This window comes from Molothrus ater, chromosome 6, assembly GCF_012460135.2.
Source record: "Molothrus ater isolate BHLD 08-10-18 breed brown headed cowbird chromosome 6, BPBGC_Mater_1.1, whole genome shotgun sequence".
NCBI lineage: Eukaryota > Metazoa > Chordata > Aves > Passeriformes > Icteridae > Molothrus > Molothrus ater.
In genome coordinates, this window is record NC_050483.2 from 30,493,620 (window position 1) to 30,513,614 (window position 19,995).

The 19,995-nt window shown below is 46.3% G+C and overlaps 1 protein-coding gene across 3 annotated transcripts; it reads left to right on the forward strand.

Annotated features, from left to right (window-relative positions):
* Positions 1-736: 736 nt before the first annotated feature.
* BMF (Bcl2 modifying factor) lies at positions 737-19,890 on the forward strand. Of its 3 annotated transcripts, XM_054515317.1 has the most exons (5): positions 737-823; positions 2,152-2,316; positions 3,248-3,568; positions 4,519-4,682; positions 17,982-19,890. In XM_054515317.1, the coding sequence occupies exons 3-5, from the start codon at positions 3,253-3,255 to the stop codon at positions 18,081-18,083; spliced, it is 582 nt and encodes a 193-aa protein (XP_054371292.1). In that variant the 5' UTR covers positions 737-823; positions 2,152-2,316; positions 3,248-3,252; the 3' UTR covers positions 18,084-19,890. The 3 variants fall into 3 exon arrangements, with proteins under 3 accessions (XP_054371292.1, XP_036241064.1, XP_036241063.1); XM_036385171.2 differs by lacking the exon at positions 17,982-19,890 and having other exon boundaries at positions 4,519-5,896; XM_036385170.1 differs by lacking the exon at positions 2,152-2,316 and having other exon boundaries at positions 757-823.
* Positions 19,891-19,995: the final 105 nt, after the last annotated feature.

The following is a 19,995-nucleotide window of genomic DNA, read 5'->3' on the forward strand; positions in this document are numbered from 1 at the left end:
CCTTTCCAGGCGATCTTGTTACGTAGGTTTTAAAAACAGCCTGACAGGGTGCTGCTCTGCGCCAAGGAGTTGGGTCCTACCTCTCTTAACATGGTGAGATTTTGCTACTGATTACAGGGGGAGCTGATAAATCATTGGCAGAGTAAAGGTAAATGCACCGAGCTGTTGTTCGCAGCATGAGGCTTGGGGGTTTTATGCTGATCTCATCGAGGGGGCTTCACAGAAAGCACTGTGAAGAAGTTATCCTTATTAGTTTGATTCTTTAGTCCTGTGCAGTCCTGTAGTCGTACTCATCTACAGGAAAGAGCACAACACACTGCGAAGAACTCCTAGACCTTCACACCTCAGGGCTCAGACTTTACAAGCCACGAAGAACTTTGTAAGTCATTGAAAGCCGAAAAATCAAAGTTTTGTTGGAAATCAACTACCTGGAGTGGCACTCCCATCAGATTTAAAGCTAGCCCAGCGCGGCTACGGCTCAGTCCCGGCTGGGGCTGCCTGCCGAGCTGCGGGAGCATTCCGAGGTGCGAGCAGCGCGTCCCGCTGAAGGCGGACGGGCACCGAGCCCTCGCGGCTGCACCTGGACCGGGCCGGAGCGGGCCCGCGCCGCCCCGCCTCAGCCGCGCGCCGGGCCCGCCCCTCCCCGCCCATTGGCTGGCGGGCGGGGGCGGGGCGGGGCGCGGCGGGGGCGGGGCTGCCGTCAGCTGTTCGCGGCGCGCCCGACGGCGCTGGCCGCAGTTTGGCGGTGCGGAGGCTGCAGCGGAGGCGGCGGCGGCTCCTCCCGGGACGTCCCGTCCCCGAGGGACGCCCGTCCCGCTTCTTGGTGAGTGCCCGGGAAGCGCCTTCGCCACTGGGGGCCGGCTGCTCTGTGCCAGGTTGCCGGTGAGGGCGGTGCCGAGGCCGGGCGCGATCGTGACAGGGAAGGGCGTTCGCCTCGGGGCCGTCCCGGCCCGGCCGGTCCAGCCCGGAGTCCCGCGCCTGCTGGGGAGCGGGAAGAAAGAGGGTGCGGGCGAGGAATGAGCTCGGTGGGCGCTGAGAAAGCAGCTAATTCGCTGATGTAGGCGATGGCTGATTCCACAGCCAGCGCTGCCCCTCCCGGGCCGCCCCACCGAGCTCGGGAGTCTCGTCCCACGGCGCTGCCCGGAGAAGCCGCGTTAAACCTCTTGGCCGGGGGCACATCTGCGGGGCTAGAGTCCGGGCGGGGAAGAGTTAAAGGCGGCCAGCGGTGGCGAAGCGAGGCCGGCCAGCTTTGTTTTGGGATGCTGGCACGCACGTGTGCGCTGAGCCCTCCCTCCGCTCCCGGCCCGCCGCCTGTCAGCGCGGGCGTGCGGCTGCCCCGGCCCGCGGCTGTCCCCGCTGGCGTGTGCGAGGAAGTGCCGTGGGCAGGACACGGCACCGGAGACGCGGGGGCTGCCCGGGCAAAGACCCGTAGCCCGAGCTGTCCGGTGTCTGTGGCTCCTAGCGTGAGCTGCGTTTGGAGGTTGTAGAAGGAGTTCCAGTGAGTAGTAGAATGAGCTGCCCTTCGCGCTGCATCGGCATTCTCTGAAAATCTCTGCAAAAGGGTCGGGCCGTATTGCAGGAGGTCGAGTTAAACTTCTTGCTCTTTAAACCCTCTTTTGTTTGGGGTTTGCTCTGTGCCTTTGCTGCACTTCCCTTGAGGAATGCCCGTGTCCCAGTGAGGCTGACAGATGAGATCTGGCAAACTTTCCTGCAAAGACAAAATACATTCCCGCCTGCTTCTCTGTCAGGTGACTGATCCAGCAGAAAAGCTGGCAAGGAGATCATCCACGGCTGCCTCTTGGGGCCCATAACTCCTTTCAGTGTGCTACTTTAAGCCATGGATGAGAATGTTATGAGTGCTCTACCACTGTTGTCATCTAGCAGAGTTGCATCTGGCTGTGGGGCTGGTACCTGTTCTGCCCTGCAGAAACTTCTTTGGGAGTTGTGGCTCAGTTGAGTGAACTGCTGAGATGCAGCAACTTAAATAGCCAGAGTGCCCCCCAGCCAGAGCCCTGCAGAAACAGTTCTTGCACTGCTTGGTCCTGTTGTCTCTAGCTGGTGTGCGGAGCGCTGCTCACCTGGGGGGAGATGGGAGCACCAAGGGCAGCGCTGAACACATCCTTATAAAGTTATTATTAATGTCTCCTTCAGGCCTGAAATTCCTCTTGCTAGTCTTCCATTCTGTTAAATGCTTCGCAAACCAGAGCAAAGGAAGAGACATGAAGAGTTGAATTTCACTGCCTTGTTTGGAACTGGGTGGAAATCCTGGAGATGGATCTCTTAGGAGTCTGTCTTCCAATTGGGTTAGATGCACAGGTAACAGTAAAGGGACTTGTGGCATTTTTGGTAATACTGCTTCTAATTGCTTTATGTTTGCAAAGAGCTCTGAGATAGTGATTTAGGGTTCATGGGGGTTTTTCCCCTCTGCCATCTTTGTTCAGCTTTGTGCTGTAACAGAGCTCAGGAGTGTTTACTGTGGCAACTACAGAAATCCTGCTTTAAACACTGACACCAGCCATGTTTTTCTGTAGTAGTAGGGATGAACCATTGCACTAACAGTGTATGTAGGCTTGAGGGTAAGCAGGATAAGGAAGTGACTACATTGCCAAGTTTGGGACATGTCTTAGGTTGAGCTGAGGGGAGAAATGAGAAGTTTAAAGGAAAGTTGGCCCTCATAGGGAGAAGTAATGGAGAGCTTCACAGAAGTGGCTTTGACAACTCTTCAGTTTTGCAACCACTTGGGTTTCTTAAAAATCTGGCCTTGCAGCCTTATGATTACAAGAGCTTTTCTTTATCAATAAGAAATAGGTGGGAAAAAGTGAATGGGATATACCATAAAGTTCAAGTATAGCCAGCCAAAACAAAGCAGACCCCAAAGAAGCTGAGTGGCCATGGGGCTATGAGAAGAATCTGGGTTGCTTTTTGAAATGTCTTTTCAGTTTCTATGTGCTGAGGTTGGGGCCTGGCTCTCTACTTGTGAGCAGGTGTGGAATTGGAGCTGTGGACTTATACGCGTGTGAACTTTGTCTCTCTCTGGCCCAGCACCTGAGGACTTTCTGCAAAGCCTTAACCTTCACCACAGGTCGCTCACCTCTCCTGTCCATGCAGATGGGCAGCACTGGGAAGTGGGGAAGAGGGAAGGTGTGGTAAAATCGGTTGTGTTTTACTGTTGGAGCAGAAGGCGTTCTCTCCTGGACAACATTCTTGCTGTGTCTTAGCTGTTTCCTCAAATGTCCCTTTATTGCAGGAGCAATGGATCGCCCCAGCTACCTGGAAGAGGACTATTCTAGCCTGGATGGGCTGGACGATGACGTGTTTCACTCTGATGACTTTGGACTTGCAGGTCAGCCTGGTGAGATGACTGCAACTGGCTTTTTCACACAGAACCAGTCCTACAGCTGCCTTCTGGGGAGGTTTCAACTATTCCCCCTCACACACTGCTGTGGTCCCGGTATCAGGCATCCTGAGCAGCAGGACAAGGCAACTCAAACACTCAGCCCATCCTCTTCCAGTCAGGATGTTATGTTGCCTTGTGGAGTCACTGAAGAGCCACGGAGACTCTTCTATGGTAAGAGCACTCCAGTGTCACTAGCTTTGCAGCAAAGAAACTGTCCCTTTAGCACTTCCCCAATCAAGCAAAGTCTCTTTCATTAGGGTGTTTTATTAAAGGACTGAAATTATTTTGCTTTAGTCCTACTCCCTCAAGAAAGACAACTTGTATTTTCTTACCCTTGCTTGTCCACTGCAGGAACCAGACACTTGCTCATTGCTTCTGCTGTCTTTAATATTCCCTCTTTCTCTCTCTGGCTTTATTCTGTCACATTTGATTTTACTGCTAGATGTCTAAATGTTCACCGTACTTCATATCCTACAATTTGCCTACATTTTTAACCACCAATGGTCTGTCTCATCCACATAGGAAGTGGAAACTCCTAGGAGTTTTCAGTGGAGAGAAGATGCAAAAAGTTACAGCTTTTAGGCTCTTCACTGGAGTTAAAATTTCTGAATAAGTAGCATGTCCATCCACTATTTTACTAGTAACTGATGGGTCACCACTCAGCTTTGTGTATCCAATTCAGCTTTAATTCAAATCACTAAAATCACTAAATGACAGAAAACTGAGAAAAAACTGACAAAAATGTACTTCTACCTTTGAGGGGAGACAACTTGAGGCAGAGATCCTGTAAAACTGCAAAACTGTCCTTAAAATTCCCAAGCCACAGCATTTAGCTGAGCTGTAAACAAGCAAAAGGAATCAATTTTAAGATCCTGCCACTCATTTGACTATGGGAATCAACACATCAATGCTCTGTTTAATCAATATAAGTTTATTTGAAAGCTGGGCAAATCTTTTACTGCACTGTGTTACAGAATACACAGTCATTCTTTGGCCTTCAGAAACTAGACTTCAAACATCAAAAATGTAGGACTATGTACAGCTCTTTCCTCCATGAAGTGCACTGAGCAGAAAAGATAATCTTTGCACTGGAAGAATGACTCTTCTGCTCTGTTTTGTAGGGAGTGCTGGTTACCGTTTACATGTCCCTCCAGCTGGCTTTGTGTTGGATCCGCACCTCCAGGAGGAACCTCAGGAAGGTCAGCGGGAAGCACGTGCTGAGGTGCAGATTGCACGGAAGTTGCAGTGCATTGCCGACCAGTTCCACCGGCTCCACATACAGAGGGTAGGGTGTCTCTGGAGGGGAAAGTGGGCTTTACCTGTCCAAGAGTGCTGCTCTGAAGACTGGCTCCAGCCATCAGCTAAGTGAACTGTTGTCTAAGACAGCAGACTGCCAGCAATGATAAAATGGCAGGAGTATCCTGATGCATTTTGCTTATGCTAGATTGCTTACTCTTCCTAAAGACTGGCAGGTGGAGGGAAGAGAATATGAGGGAATATGAATATGAGCATTTACTGTCCAGGAAGGGAGCTCTTCTGTGTTAGCTGCTGCTATTCCAGCTCTTCCTGTTCGTCAGCAGTGGGTTTGAGGCTTTTCCCAGGGATCTTCCTCTTGCTTTTTATTACAGCTTTTACTCTTCGCCATTCTCCTCACCACCAGCACCTTCTCTTCTGTGGCACATGTAGCCATCAGTGGCTTATGTCAGCTCATTGTCTTGGAGATAACAAGCCTGGAGTCTGTTCTGACACTCCTTGTTGTCCAACGGTAGTTCTATGTAATGTTGTAAAGAATATTTAGATCATACTAGACTTACTAGCAGCTACTAGTAAGACAGTCGTAGCTAGTGTCTCAGACTTGTGACTAACTTCCTCACCACAAAATACACCTGCAAGATGCTATCAGGTCTGAAAAACACACTCCAGATTCTTGGTTTCTTAAAAAAACAAAACAAAAAGAAAAAAAAACCAAAACCCAAACACTGCTGTTCAAAGAAACAAAATAACCATTACCCCCAGAACCCTTGATTCTTTCTTCCTTGCTCTCCTTCCCCTTTGACTAGAGATAAAATGGAAATCTCAGCCCATACAGAGATGGTCAGAGGTGACAGAAGCTTGGCAGTAGGCAGCAGTTTGCCCCTTCTATGCAAGCCCAACAAGGAGGGTGTGCATCTGCTTGTATATTAAGAAATTTTGCTGACTTCAGAAAGGGACAGAAAGTTTATCCTACTCCAAGTGAGTTTGTCCTCTGTTAACTGTGGGATCGTTTGCAGCCCCTCTCTAAGGTAAGTGAGGATCTCTGTCTGGGTCAGAGTGTGTGGCTTGTGGCTGGGCAAAAGCTTGGTCCTCTCTGTGTCACCTGAGAGATGAGGAAATTCTGGGATTACTCATCTCCTAATAGGTGGATGATTAAAGAAGGAAAAGGAAGATTAGCCTGTAGAAATGTAGATGGGGCTATGAATGTCATTTAGCAAACTGCAGGAATAAAGAGCTACCACGAGATTTTTAACGTGTTGTTTGTGGTTGAATGGGGTTTTCCCCGGTGGCGCCTTTTCGCCAGCGTTAGCTGCAGGCCCCGCTCTCTCGCCAGGCTGTCTCTCAGGAAAGGGAAGGTTTAACCAACTTGGCAGAGGAGCCCTGCACTGAACTGGTGGAACTGGTTGTAACTTGACCCCTTTCATCTGGGGGGAGTGTCCCTATCTGATGCCCGTGCCTTGGAAACGCGTCCCGGAGCGCCCCCCCGCCCCGGCCCCAGCAGGGCAGGCGGGGTCGGGCTCCCGGTGCCCGGCCGCGGCTCCCGGTGCCGGCCCGGCCGCGCAGCCCCGGCCAGCGGCCAGCCCGGCGTGTGGAGCCGTAGTAAACAAAGGCGTCCGGCTGTGCTGGGCGGCGCGGCCCGGCCCGGCCCCCGGGGCCCGCCAGAGGAGGGGCTCCGCGCTCTTTGTTTGAACTGGAACAGCAACAAGTTGTAAAGGGGACGGGAGCCTTCAGCCATTTAAATTTGAAAACAAAACGGGGAAAAAAATACCAAAATCAAACCAACTCGAAAACTTAACCCGAGGACAGAGTAGTTCAGCCAGTGGTTATCCACAGCCTGACCCTGGGATAGGCCTTGGCATTTGGATCTGCTGAGGGATTCTTTCTTGTTTGTCAGGAAAACTGAGTATTGAGCCACATACTGGTGTCCAAAGCACTGATCCCTGTAGAGTGTTTGGTTGTCATGCCCAATCCCTTCCCTCCTAGTCCTGCATGGAGATTTCCTTTGGCTTTTGGCATGAATCCCCCGTGGAGAACCCCCTCTGTCCTATGTGCAATGTCTCTGCCCAGCCCGTTGCTGAAGGAGCAGGCGGTCTGCCCCTGGAGACACGTGAGCCGTTCTCAATGTGCTGTGGTTTGGAAGGGGCAGTCTCTGAGGCATGGAAAACTGGGCTGTCGTTTATCTTGCTGTGAAACTAACCCCTGATTTGAAAACCCCATTTCAGCTTGTCTAAAACATTTGGTCAAAACCAACTTTCCAGAGTGGTGTCTTGAATCAGATTTAGAATACCACAAAGTTAGTCACACCAGTGTGGTCTTGTGAAGTCCTGAGAGAGAGCAAGCTTGGTTTTCAACAAGCTGTGCCTGTTTTCAGAGCCTACAAAACATTTATCTGTGAACCTGTAGAAAGAAAAAATGTGTGCCCTTTCAGTGGAAGTTAGGAAAGGCTTTTAGCATTGGAATGGTGCATCCAGCTAACTCAAGAGCTGCCTTCCCACGGCTCTTGACTTCTGTGAGACTCTCCAGCAGTTCAGGTATCGCCCCCATTCTGCTGCTGCAGCAGCAGCAAGGCTGTGTTGACACAAAGGGTGCTGGTTAATGTACATCCCTGGCTGAGAGAGAAACTGAGCAGGCAATTGCTGCTGAGGCTGACATCACTGAGTTGTCATTGGACTCTGCTGCATGCATGGTCTAACCCCATCCTACACTTGGAGCCCTGGAGAGTCATTGTTATCTCTTCTCTGGGCTTCTGGAGCTAAATGGTATTTATTCTGTGGTTCTTGGCTATACAAAAGATTTTTGGGTATACATCTAGCAAGAATAAGAAAATTGGCCGCACCTATACTTGCTTTTGGAATGAAAATCACTTTCAGAGTTTCATTTCCTATTAATATGTTAAACAGAAAACAGTAATATAAAACCTGGCTATTTCATCCTTAGAACAGTGCTAGAGCAATAACACAACATTCCCTAGAACTCCATGTCTTTCATCTCCTCAAGATGCTGAATTTCTTGCAAGAAGACTTGAGCAACGTTCTATGTTCCTGAATAGCAGAGCCTGCTACAGATTGATCTAGATTGCAAGGGCTCTGCAGAATGACTTGTGAGACCCATATAGATGGGGTTTTTTTGAGTTCTTTACTGTCTCTTACTTGATTGAGGCTGTGTAGCTTCTAGCAGACTTCCCTGTTTTATTTTTTTCACCCTGCCCCTGGAAAACAAAGGTAGAGGCAAGCCATGCTTTCTGCAAGAGAAGCCAGTACCTGCCACCTCCTCCTTGGTTTGAAGCAAGTGTGTCTTTGCTATGGAATCAGTGAACTGCTGCTGTAGCTCAGCCTGTGGCTGAACTTCAAGAGCATGCTCTGAGGTTATGGAGAACAGAGCTGAGCTTATGGGTTGGTTGGGATATGTTTCCCACACCCCACATGTCCAGGCTGTGGCAACAAGTGCTTGGGCTCTGCTTCAGGTCCTGAGTGCACTTGGGTTTCCTTGTCTTGAGGAGGGGCTTTGAGCTGTGCTGAATGGAGAGTGTATTTCATGACATGAGGGGCTGTTAGATGGGGTTGTGTGAGTACACAACCAGGAATGGTGGCAGCAGCAAAGCCGTCCCAGAGGAGTAGGGGGTTATCCAGGGGTGGGGTGGATGACACTGTATATCAGGATCACACCCCTTCAGTTTGATGGGCTCCAGTGAGGCACTGGAACTCTATAACTTTTTCCAAATAAAATAACTCTTTTTAAGCAGGCTGCAGCTTTGAGGGGACTGCTTTTATCATATTTCTTCTTCGTGGAGATAAGATCACTTCACAGGGGATAAAATTGTCTCTTTAAGAGCCAAGGAGTGGTAGCCTTGAACAGTTCTGGGCTCAGGTCCAAGCAGAGCCACTGACTTGCTGTATGACCTCAGACAAGTCTCTTGACCTCCTTGTGCTTCAGTCAACCCATCTGGAAAGCTCAGTTTAAAAAAAGCTAAGCCTCAATGAGAACCAGATGCTGAATCAGAACTGAGCTTTCTTGAGTAAATAAAGTGCATTACAAACAACAACAAAGTCCCTTTCCAACACATCAGGAATCCTGCAGTTGATTTAGATATGCTGACCATGCTCAAAAATCCTCTGTGGATCTAGCTATAGAAAACTTTGTTTCTCTAAATTCCCCAGTTGGTTCAGCAAGTAAGTCTTACCATCACTGCAGCAGGGTTCAGCAGCCCATGGAACACAAATGCCTGCATCCACACTGGCTGTGGGCAGACAGCTAGGCACGTACCTGTTTGCCTCAAGCTAATGACACTGAAAATGTCCAGAAGGAAATGTTATTTTCCTTTGAAAGTGAAACGTGTAATGTTTTGCATACTTCTTCCTGTCTGTCTCTCATAAGAGTTATCAGGGCCTCCTCTGAGACACTTCTACTTATGCAACAGGGAGCCTGCATCGCTTGTTGGAAACTTACTGGCGTGAGAGAATGGGTACATAGTACTACATGTGCATCATTTATCCCAAACTCCGTCAGGCTTTTTTCACTATTGAGGATATTCAGGGCATTTTTAACAGTTGCTTTTTTACATTGGAATTGTTTGCAGAAATCTGTTCTTTATGATGACCTTATATTTTAGGAAAAATGGTCAGGAAAGCTTCCTAATAATAATGCAGAGATTCAGACTGTTCTGCAGCTAAGCCTGTAGCACCAGCAGCTCCATTCTTCACTTGTATCTACAGTCTCTCTGAGACCTGGGGTATGTGTTTTTGTTCATTTGTTTCTTGAGTAGGTCAGTGTGTTTCAGGATCTTCCCTGCTGGCTGGTCCTTGCTGCTGCTCTGCACAACAGTGGGTCACCTCTTCGGCTCTGCTTTCTGTGCATTGCCCACTGGTGCAGGACTCGAATCTCCAGCTGAGGATGCACTAACATGGTGAGAGAGAGAGCTCCTGAAGTGAGTGAACCCAATTTAAAGGGCAGGGGGTAGGGTGGGTGTGAGTTTGGGAAGCTTGAGACGTAAAACAAAGTTCTTTCAGGGCTATGGAACTGGAATCCTATGCTCCATTCTTATGGTCAGCGGAGTAAAAAATTTCATATAAGGAGGTAGAAACAGATTTTTTGCTTAATGTTATTAGATTTTTTTCCCCCTTTATTTTAATTTTGACAAATGACAATGAAGGAAGAGGTGGCCTTGGAAGTGTACCTTCCCCGTGCATACAAATGACAGAAAAACTTGCTACCCCTTGTCTATCACCTGTTTTGAAATCCTGCTGCCCATGGAGCTGATTACTTGACATGTAGGTTAACAGAAATGTGCTGGACCATTTCACATCTTGTCTGAAATGGTATTCTCTGGTATGTTAAGAAAAGACACTGAGAACAAGAATGTAATTATGCCACTGTATAATTTCATGTTTCTACTGTATCTTGAATGTTATATGAAGTTCTGGTTTCCTTCATCAAAAATGATGCAGCAGAACTGGAAAAGGTTCAGAGAAGGGCAAGACAGATGATAGAACTTCCATATGAAAAAATGAGCTAAGGACTGCTAAGCCTAAAAAAAGATACAAACCAAGAGGGAAGCAATATTAAACAGAAATCAAAAGTGACATGAAGGAGATGAATAGACTCATTTCTCCCAGTACAAGAACTAGGCAAAATCAAGTCAAACTAGTGGGAGCCACCTCAAAGTAAATGAGGTCATTTTTCATGGAACAGGTGAAAGCTGTGGAGCTCCTTGTCAAGGCATATTGTGCATCCTAGTGCTTTATCTGGGTTCAAGGGGAATTGAGACAAGTTTATGGCCATTGAAGCAGACATTAAATAAACAGAAACCAGATCTGACTCAGAAAATCCTAAGCTCAAACTAGTTAGATGCTGAAAAAGAGTACTAGTGGAAGCTATTGCATGTACTTGCCCTTAGCTTTCCCTCAGGCAGTCATGTAAGGCTGCTGCTGGAGGCTGGGCTATACAAACTCTTGATGCAAGCCACATATAATCATTGTGTATCAGTTTAATAAGACCCACAAAACTTCTACATCATCCTAATCTAGCCTCTTCTATGTTTTCAGCTGACAAAGACTTAAATATATTACATGTATGTTCCTGCTTAAAATAGGGGATAATGTTAAAAAGCAAAACTTCCTGCCTAGCTCTGATAGAGAAGGTGGTTAGAGGATAAGGGAGCTGGGAGGGAGCTGGGTGGCAGGAGAGCTGTCTAAGCTCTGTGCAACTGTGTGCCATGAATCCTGCTGGACACTGGACTGTCTTGAGGCAGTGGGGCCACGACCTCAAAAGACCAAGATTGCCCAGAATAAAGAGCACAGAACAGTTCTTTGAGACAGTGCAGGTGAATTGTTCTGCAGTATTTCTAACATCAGTGTTCAGTGCTGCTGTCTCTCCTGTACAACCCCTTCAGTCTCCGCAGGTTCTTCTGGATCTCCTCAGCTCTTGCAGCACTGTGACAGTGGTAACATGCTTTCTGCTTGAAGCAGTGTGACAGCTGAGAAATTATTTTTGAATTAAGAAATAATTGTGGTAATGCCCCACTTATTTTTTATTGTGGGAGAGTAGAAAATGCAGGTTATAACTTGACTGAGATCATACAAGGATTGCAGATAGGAACCTAGTTGTTCTGCCTACAGCCCTCTGCCTAAGTTGTTTGATCTTATTAAGATAGTGCCATCTCTGAGGGGGATGATGAGATATTTGGACTGATTATTTACAGAGAGGAGTGTACATGTTTGTATTTTACTCAATTAAATTTTACTGTGGAAGGGCAGGAAAGCAAGTGCCCAAATGCAGAGTTCTCTTTTGTTTCAAGCCACTGAGGAGGAATGTCCTGCCAGCCTTTATAGTCTCCGTTTGGATGTTGGGTTTTTTGTTTGTATGTTTCTCCTCACTAGCCGCCTTGCCAATTGAAAAGGAATTCTTCCGAGGACCGGACCATGGCAGAAAAAAATAGCTGTCCAAAAACAAGCAGTGAGGCAACTCCTGTTAACCCCAGTGGGGTTTTCCGTGATGGGATCCAGACCCGAGGGCGCGCTGGCAATGGGGCCAGAGCCCCCGGGGCCAGCGGACCCGGCCGCCGGGCGCGGAGGAGCGAGCGGTGCGTGCGAGGGCCCGGCCGGCCGTGTTTGCGCTCGGCGGCTGTGTTTATATCGCTGGCTAAATTTAGCCTCTGACTCATCGGCGCTGCTGACGAGAGTTTGCGCTGCCCACAGGCTCCAGCCCTGCACCTGCCCTCCCGCCGCCTCCCCGCGCAGCCGGGCGGCCCCGCGCCCACCCCTTCCCCCCCGCGCCAGGATATTTTTCCTGTAAAAACTTTTAAAGTGTTATTTTAAGCAAACCCCGAGGCAGACTTTAATCACTAGGGGGGGTCTCCGCAGCAGTGAGCAGTTTTGGGAGCGCCTCCCTTCTGCTGGTGAAGCAATGGATGCCAAACACAGGTCAGCAGGTCCCGCGGCCCGCGCAGGGCAGGCACGAACACCGGGAGCTGTGGAACAGCCCTGCCCCATCACACGCAGGTTCAGTCAATAAACCCTTAAAAAGGTCAAAAACTCTTGCAGCTGCCGGCTGTGGCTGGGCGGTGTGGGGTGTTCTCTCCTGGGTATCTCTTCCAGCACTCTCACACACACACCCCACACCCAGAGCATGGGACCGAGCCGTGCCGGACCCCGGACCGCAGGTACGGAGTGGTATCAGGCACGGTTCTGTGGAAATGCGGGACCTTTATTTACCATATTTGTGGAAAATAAGCCAGCGTGCCCCTCGGGATGGGGAAGGAGGGGAAGGCCGAGGGCCTGGGAACGCAGTGGCCGGTGGTTGCCCTTCCCAGGTTGCCGTCAGCTGGCTGTTGCCATGGCGGCTGTCTGCTTCCCCTTCCTGCCCGCGCTGGAGAGGAAGGCGCGAGTGGCTGCGTGTTTGTTTTTAAACGCCGAGAAGGCTCAGAAAGGGCTCACCTGCGCAGCTGCGCCGGCAGCGGGCTTGGGGAACAGCCGCTGCTGTTTGCTACTCTGTCCATGCCCTCTCCCGTGCTTGGGCTGGGCAGCCCACGCATTAGTTTCGGTGTTCCCCTGCACCCTACGTCCTTTTGGCTTTGCCCAGTATTGTCTATCCTCTCTCCATAAACACAGGCGTTGCTCGTCTTGTTGCAAAGTCTGATGGAGGCTCATGAGAAAGGAAGCAATACTTGACATGATGCCTCCTTTTACTACAAGTTGAGTCCCATGTAAGAGTCATTGCAAGACAGAAGGATGGAGTTTCTGGAGGAAGAGCTCTCATCCTCTTTATTGTGTTACCATGAGAAGCCATGTGGCTGAGCTCCTCTTTCATTTTTTTCCTCTATTACTGCCTCCTTTTTTTCTCTGCTGGTTCTACACATGCATTATACTTTGGTCATTAGGAATCACAGCTGGAAAGATTTGTATTTGACTTCCAATGGCCTGCATTTCTCTCTCCAGTGGGGGACACCTTCTGTAACCTCTGTTGCCTTGGGGACTGTGACTTTCTAGTCTTTGTAAACTGAAGCATATTTTGTGGTAGCACAATATGCCTCCAGCCACCTGGCAGCCAAAACAGCCTTCAGCGATGAGTCAGCAACTGCTCCTGGTGTGGAAGTATTTTTGTATTCAGTGAATAAATACAATCCCAACAACTTGTTGCTGATACTTGTATTAGTCATTAAAAGAAGAATAATATTTTTATGTACACATATGCAATTATTCTTCTTTTGCTCTCACAGCACCATTTAGGTCCATATTAATCCTTCTAGTTAAGATGGGATCAGAGTATGACCCTTAATTGTCTGGAAGCTATGAAGCAAAGTCAGAAGCTGCCCATGAGATCAAGAGGGTAGATGGAATGTACCAGACAGACCCCCATACAGCACATGCATATGACAAGCATATTTACTTTTTTAAACAGGGCTGTTAATGGCACGTGTATATCAAGTGTAAAAATGAGTCTTATTAATCTGTTAAACATTTATGCTCATGGATTCAAGGAGCTGTGTCAAAGAGACAGCATTTTCTTTGAAGTGCATCACCTGTCCTGATCTTCCCTTTGATCACCCTGTGCAAAGGGTTGGTAGGAGTACAAAAGGTTTTGACGTCTGGGGTGCTATTTGCCAGATATGTATCTGTATGCTTACAGTGTGAAACGTATTAGGAATTAATTATGGGGAAGGACTAAGTGTCGGGTCAGTCATGTTCCTCTTTCATTTGCTTCCAGTAAAAGTCTTGCATGTTTTTTTTGTGTTTGTTTACAAGTAGTCTGGTTTTTGGTTCAGCACAGTTCATGGAAGAGGCTTCACTAATGTACTGTTGCTGCAGAGAACACTTTTCCTGTAAAATGGCCTTTTCTTGTGACTCATTGAAGCATTCATGCTAACATTTCAGACAGACAGTCTCTTAAGGATATCCCCTTTAAAAAGCAGCAGCTGCAATAGGAAATGGTTTTATGTGTTTCCAGCTTTGTGTTGACTTACTGTATTCACAAGCCTAGTCTTCTTTAGTTACAGTTAGTGTGGAGGGCAAAAGGGGCTTCTTTCCTTCTTGGGAAGGAAGCCTCAAAAGGGTTATTTTGTTGCTCCCACATGGAGGTGTCAAAGTGTTCATCTCTGGTATTTTTGTGCAGTAGTGATTCTGAGGATTGAATTATTTTGATAAAGGGCAAATCAGCCTTGTGAAGCTTAGGGAAATGATACACCAGTATCACAGTAGTTATGAATCTTAGAAAAATGTCTCAAAACATATCACATTTTAAAAAAATATATATGCCAAGTTCATGGAATCACTGTTCTGGGTTTTCTGTCCATCCTGAAAGCTAAATTATACCGCACCAAAAACTCCTCAGTCTTGAAATATTTAAGAATTTTGGTCTTGGCTGAAGCATATCTGGGGAAGAAGACACAGAAGCTTGTGAAAAGGGCATTTTTTAGTTATTTCCATAAATTGTTTACTGCAAATAATGTCTGCCATTCCATTCTGTGACTCTTGTCCCATGCTGAATTAGTACCACAGAAAGCAGATCAGCCCAGAAGCAGAGGTGTTAACTCCAAACCCCATTAGCTAGGCTTGCTGCTGAAGCATGGAGTCCCAGGTTGCTCCTCTTCACAGGTCATCATCTTTCTGTTGTCCTGGAGCAAGCATCAGTCTGAGTACACGATGCCATGAATCAGATAGTTTAGGATGACCTGTTAAAGAGTAAGGGCAACTTCTTTATCGGATTAGTTCTGCCCTTGATCGTTGTGCTGCTCTAGTTCACTTTCCAGCACTGCTGTGGGGAGAGGACATCGTGAATGAGCTGCTCCAGTATGTGGGCCAGTGAAAGTGTGTGTGGGACCACACCACCACGGAAAAAAATGCTGGCTGGATACAGACCTAGGGAAATGCAAGCAAGCCCTAGATCTAGGAATAAAACCTGGAAAGCTGCCCTCAACATAGTGCTCTATTTTTTACTTCAAAACAAAATGGTGTCAACATTCTTAAAAAAGTTATTTGAGATGATATGCTTCTTATAAGCAAGGAGAACCAAGGGTAAAATATTTCCTATTCTGCTCTTGCATGGAAATCTCCTTGAGTGTGTTAGGCAAATACATGAAACAATTTTAATTGGAAAAGGACAAAAATGCTGTACCATAAGTGACTTCAAGAGGCAGTGAAATAAACATAAGAGAATATAAAGTAAAATATATATTAGAGTTCTTCTCAGTATTTGTCTTATCACATCCCACTGATTCTCTTGCAGGCCTGTAAAACATCATAAGGTACAGTTCTAAAACTCTTATTTACCAGATAAAACCAAAACTTAATACCTTCCTCAAAAAAATTAAAAAAAAAAGGCATACGACCTTCTTGTGAAAAAACAGTTCTTCCACTGTTTTTTCCAGAACATGGCCTCCTTTACCTATCACTGGAAAGAGCAGCTAATCCTTTTCTCCTGAGGTGAGGTTGAGGAGCCAGAATAATTAGAAATCTGCTATTGTATGAGAAGCACAAAGCAGCCTCCTACATGAAGGAGACATCAATATGGGGGTTCTTACATGTGTTTATGCTCCCAACAGTGTGAAATAGTAAAACTGTACATGCCAGATCAGGACTCCTCTTGTGTGCCCCCAAATTAACCCACTTTATAAAAATTCCATAAGAGTTTCCATTAGAGAGGGTCTGCCAATGAAGCTGACATGTATTTCAAGCTTAGGATTTCTGTACCAAGTTTTAAACATCCTTTTGCCTTTCCCTTACTAAGTCTCTATAAGACAATTTTTTACCCTCTTGGCTGCTAATAGAATAAAATAATCTAACAAAGCAGATTGTCTCCAGAGCATCTGCAATATGTTTGTCCAGTATGCTCTCCTAGCATAGTTCCTGGCTTGTGGAAACTGCAGGAGACCACTTTGTCCTTGCACACCGCTTCGTTGAGGTCATACCCAAAGATCTCTGTTTAAGGAATCTGCCTAAGCTGTAATAGCTTGATAAAAACATGGTATCTACATGTCACAGGGACGTTGTGGTTCCCTGTGCAGTTTGAGCAGTTTTAGGAGTGTGGCTGTGTGGAGGACAGTGCTAAGAATCTCTGGAGTTTGATGAGGAAGGGAAAGCCTGGTCAAACTGAGATGCGAGTAACAAACCAAAAACTTTGCTTTTGCTTTTTGAGACCAAATTAGTGTTTTTTAACCCAGTCCTACAGGACAGTTTATAAAAGATTGTTTTCCCCTGTAAACCTAGCAATGCCTGTGCAATCAGTAAGGACTAGTTACTTTGAAATAAATAATAGCAGGCTCTAGAGCCACTTCTTACAGGTTATGCTACAAACACAGTGCTCTTGAAATGTGTGATGAGATCTGTGTGAACTTTTTCAAATCCATTTCTTCTTCTTGTTAATTCTTGAGGGCAAGAATAATGACCCACTGCTAAGATGCAAGATGAACACAGGTTTTCTGGAAGGCTCTTTTGTGTGTGCTTGTGATTCAAATGGCACACATCTACTCACTCTGGAATACGAACATAATTTAATGGCTATCTGGAAGGGCTTTGAAGAGCTGTCTATTGACACATCTCCAATACACCAACTCCAGTTGCAACTCTCTTATTTGTGATTATGTGAAAAATGCCTTGCAACTGTGTTGTTCTGCCCTGTTGGGCTAATCTGAGTTGAAACATCTTGTTCATATAATGTGCTTCAGTGCTCTTTTATGAACTCCTGTGTACTAAGGCAAAGTTGTGGGAAGCCAATCTTCTGTTTCCTCGTCTGCTGGGGATTGGGGAGGGGGGTAGGGGGCGGAGATTTGGGCTGGTTTGTTTTGTTTTCCAGAAATGATCAAGTCTGCTTAGCAAATATGGAATTCTGGATGAGAAAATGAAGACTGACTTCTAATAGAGAGTCGGTTATTGAGGTGAAATAGTATCCCAGACTGGGCAATGTAAGGAGAAACCCACCTGTTTGTACGAGATGCCATTAAAGTGCAGGAGGGTGGGGGTATAATCGGAGCCACTTTTGCAGGGGTGATTACTTATAACAAAAGGAGGAACAGCGTCCCTGTCCCAAAGCTGCATTATGTAGTCTGGTGTCCCCCTGAAACTCAACTCCCATCTTTCTTCCTTGACAATGGGACCTGAAATAACCTCTTGGTTTTGGTTTTTTGTGTGTTTTCAAGTATGTTCTTGCTTAAGGTTTAATTGGCTCCAGTCAGTAGGAAAGGGCTCCAAGGCTGATTATTTATGGCTTACTGTCAAAAGTGGCTATAAAAAGGGCAGTATTATCTTGGAGATGCTGGGAAGGAAAATGTGGTGGGGGGAGGGTGGGGGAGTGTGTGTGTGCACGAATGTGTTTTCTTGTACTAGATGAAATCAGAGTTTTGCTGTCTCAGCAGTGTGGTTTAAATTGAAGATTAACCCTTTGACCTTCACGGTGTCAAATCACTTACAGATGGATCACCAGTTATATTTTTTCTTTTTTTTACTTTCGGGGTGAAGGGGGGCTTTTTTTTTAAAAAAAAAAAAGGTTGTTTGTTCATGCAGCTGGGGCTTTTGAAAGGCTCAGAAGCCAATCTGATTAAAAACAGCACTTGGCTAAACTCTGCGAAATCCTACAAGCAAAAAAAAAAAGTTTAATCCTCTTGTGCACAATGCATAAAGGGTCTGCTCTTTTCTTTTTGTAATGTTAGAGCTACAATTATTTCTGGAGAACTTATCATTTCCCTCTCTCCCCTCATCCCTTGCTGCACCCCCTTGTTATGCTGATGGGATTAAAGTGTCTGCTCTTGAAAAGTGTAACTGAGTTGTTATTGGAAAAGAGAAGTGGTATGTTGCAATTTTAGAAATATAAATAACCTTGCTTTAACTGTTCTTCTCTACAGCATCAGCAGAACAGAAATCAAGTGTGGTGGCAGCTTTTTCTCTTCCTACACAACTTGGCCTTAAACACGGAGGTGAACAGGAACCACACTGGGCAGAGGTGAGCTTCGCCTGCCTGTTTCAGGCCACATCCAGTCTGCAGGGAGCACTGAACAAACACTGGTTCGGGGGCGAGACGTTGCACACCGCCGGCCGGATGTGAGGACTCTGACTTTCTGATACTTGTCTTCAAGTCTGGGTGTTTTCACGGACTCTTCTTTGCTGCTGCCTGCCTTGTGAGGCAGGGAGCTCTTGTCCAACACTGTTGAAGGAAAGCCAGAATGTGGGTGTGTTTGGTAAAGCTTGCTGCTGGCTCCCTGCACCGGTGACCTCTGTGCAAGGGAGGCAGGTATTAGACTGACGGCTTCCTCTGCCCTGCGTAGTAGGGGATGGTAAGAGTGCAGGAGTGTCATTTTGGCTGCTAGTTAAAAGTGATGCCTGGGATTGATGACTAAACATACTTGGAGTATCTTTTAGAGCAGAGGTGCTCAATTCCTCCACATTTTTAGCAGTGAAAAACATTCAAGTAGCTTGGTTCCATCAGGTTACTTGTTTTATTCATTGGTTACTGTTTATTTCATTGTGCCCTGTGTAAGAGAAAATCACAAAGAAATCTGACCTTTTTGGCCATTCCATTGGGCACCACTTGCAGTGCTCTCACAAGAAAAGTTGTTCTTTGTCATTGCCATCAATTAAAAAAAAAAAAAATCAGTAGAACAGGCTGAAAAAGAAACCTTCTTGGGGTTGCTGGTGGCTACTAGCTTCTGCCTGCTTTCAGTTCAGTGTTCTCAGTGCCCATGAGCCAGCAGGAAGCCAAAATCCATGGAATATGGCATGTGTCATTCTTCTACAATGCTAATGTATATGTTTTTAGTAGTTTTATGATGGATGTTTATTTTATTTTGGTTTTCTTTTCTCCTACTATATAATGTGGTTGGTCAGGAAGGCTTAGATCCCAGGCATCCGATAATTTTGCTCAGGATTTGACAGGGAAATAATTTAGCATCTAGTCTGATATGAACACTGTACAAGCAGTCTGTCCATTACTCTAGTGTGTAGTATTTGGAGGCTGCTGTAAGCATATACTGACTAGCAGCAGTAATGTTATTTCAAGGGAGATCTTCTGTCAGTTTGTATGCACTCAGAGGTTTGTCCGTATGGCTGACACTATTGGACCAGCACAGGGAAACTACCCTACCAAAAGGAAGTAGCCTTAAATATTGATGGCTGCTTCTCTGTAGCCTTAAATATACTTAGTTCACAGACCCAGTGACAGCTAGGGTGAAACATGAACAGGGAAGCAATACAGACCTTATTATTTTTTCTGAAAATTTCCATATTGCCACTGCACCTTGTTGTAGGTCTCAAATGATACAACCAACTTGAGGAAGAGCTGTCCAGAGAATTGCTCTTCAGTTGTGTTAGAAATGTTCAGCTGCAGGTGTTGAGAAATTCTTGATCCACTCTGAAAAATACTCATTACTGTAGGGAAGAGTAGTTTACTTGCACATATGCTTTCCTTCTCCACTCCTCTTTGCATATTTGTCTCTAATTCCTGCTTTCTCTGGAATTTGTAATCTAATCATTGCACTGTAGTGTCTGGTAACAGTTTGCTGAACAGAGTTAAATTTGGACCTTCTTGCTTTCTCTCAGACCCACTCTTTTTGATTTTCATCCTGCGTCTACTGCGGCAAAATGTACTTTAGCTCCCTGAAAGAGGTTCCCAAGCCTTTTTCACCCTCCTATATTCACAGTCACTCTCTTTAAACATAAGGAGAGCGTTTATGTGAGAAAAGCTTTTTTTCTCCTTTTGTGTTATTTTTCTAGCTAGAGCTAGAGTAATATGTTTGTCCATGATGGTTAATAATTCATATAAATGAATCTCAAGTAATATTTTCGGGGGTGGGTTTATGGAGAGGGAGGGTGGGAGGTTTTTTTTAGGACGGGGAATTGTTTTTGGTTTTGTATTGTTCCTTT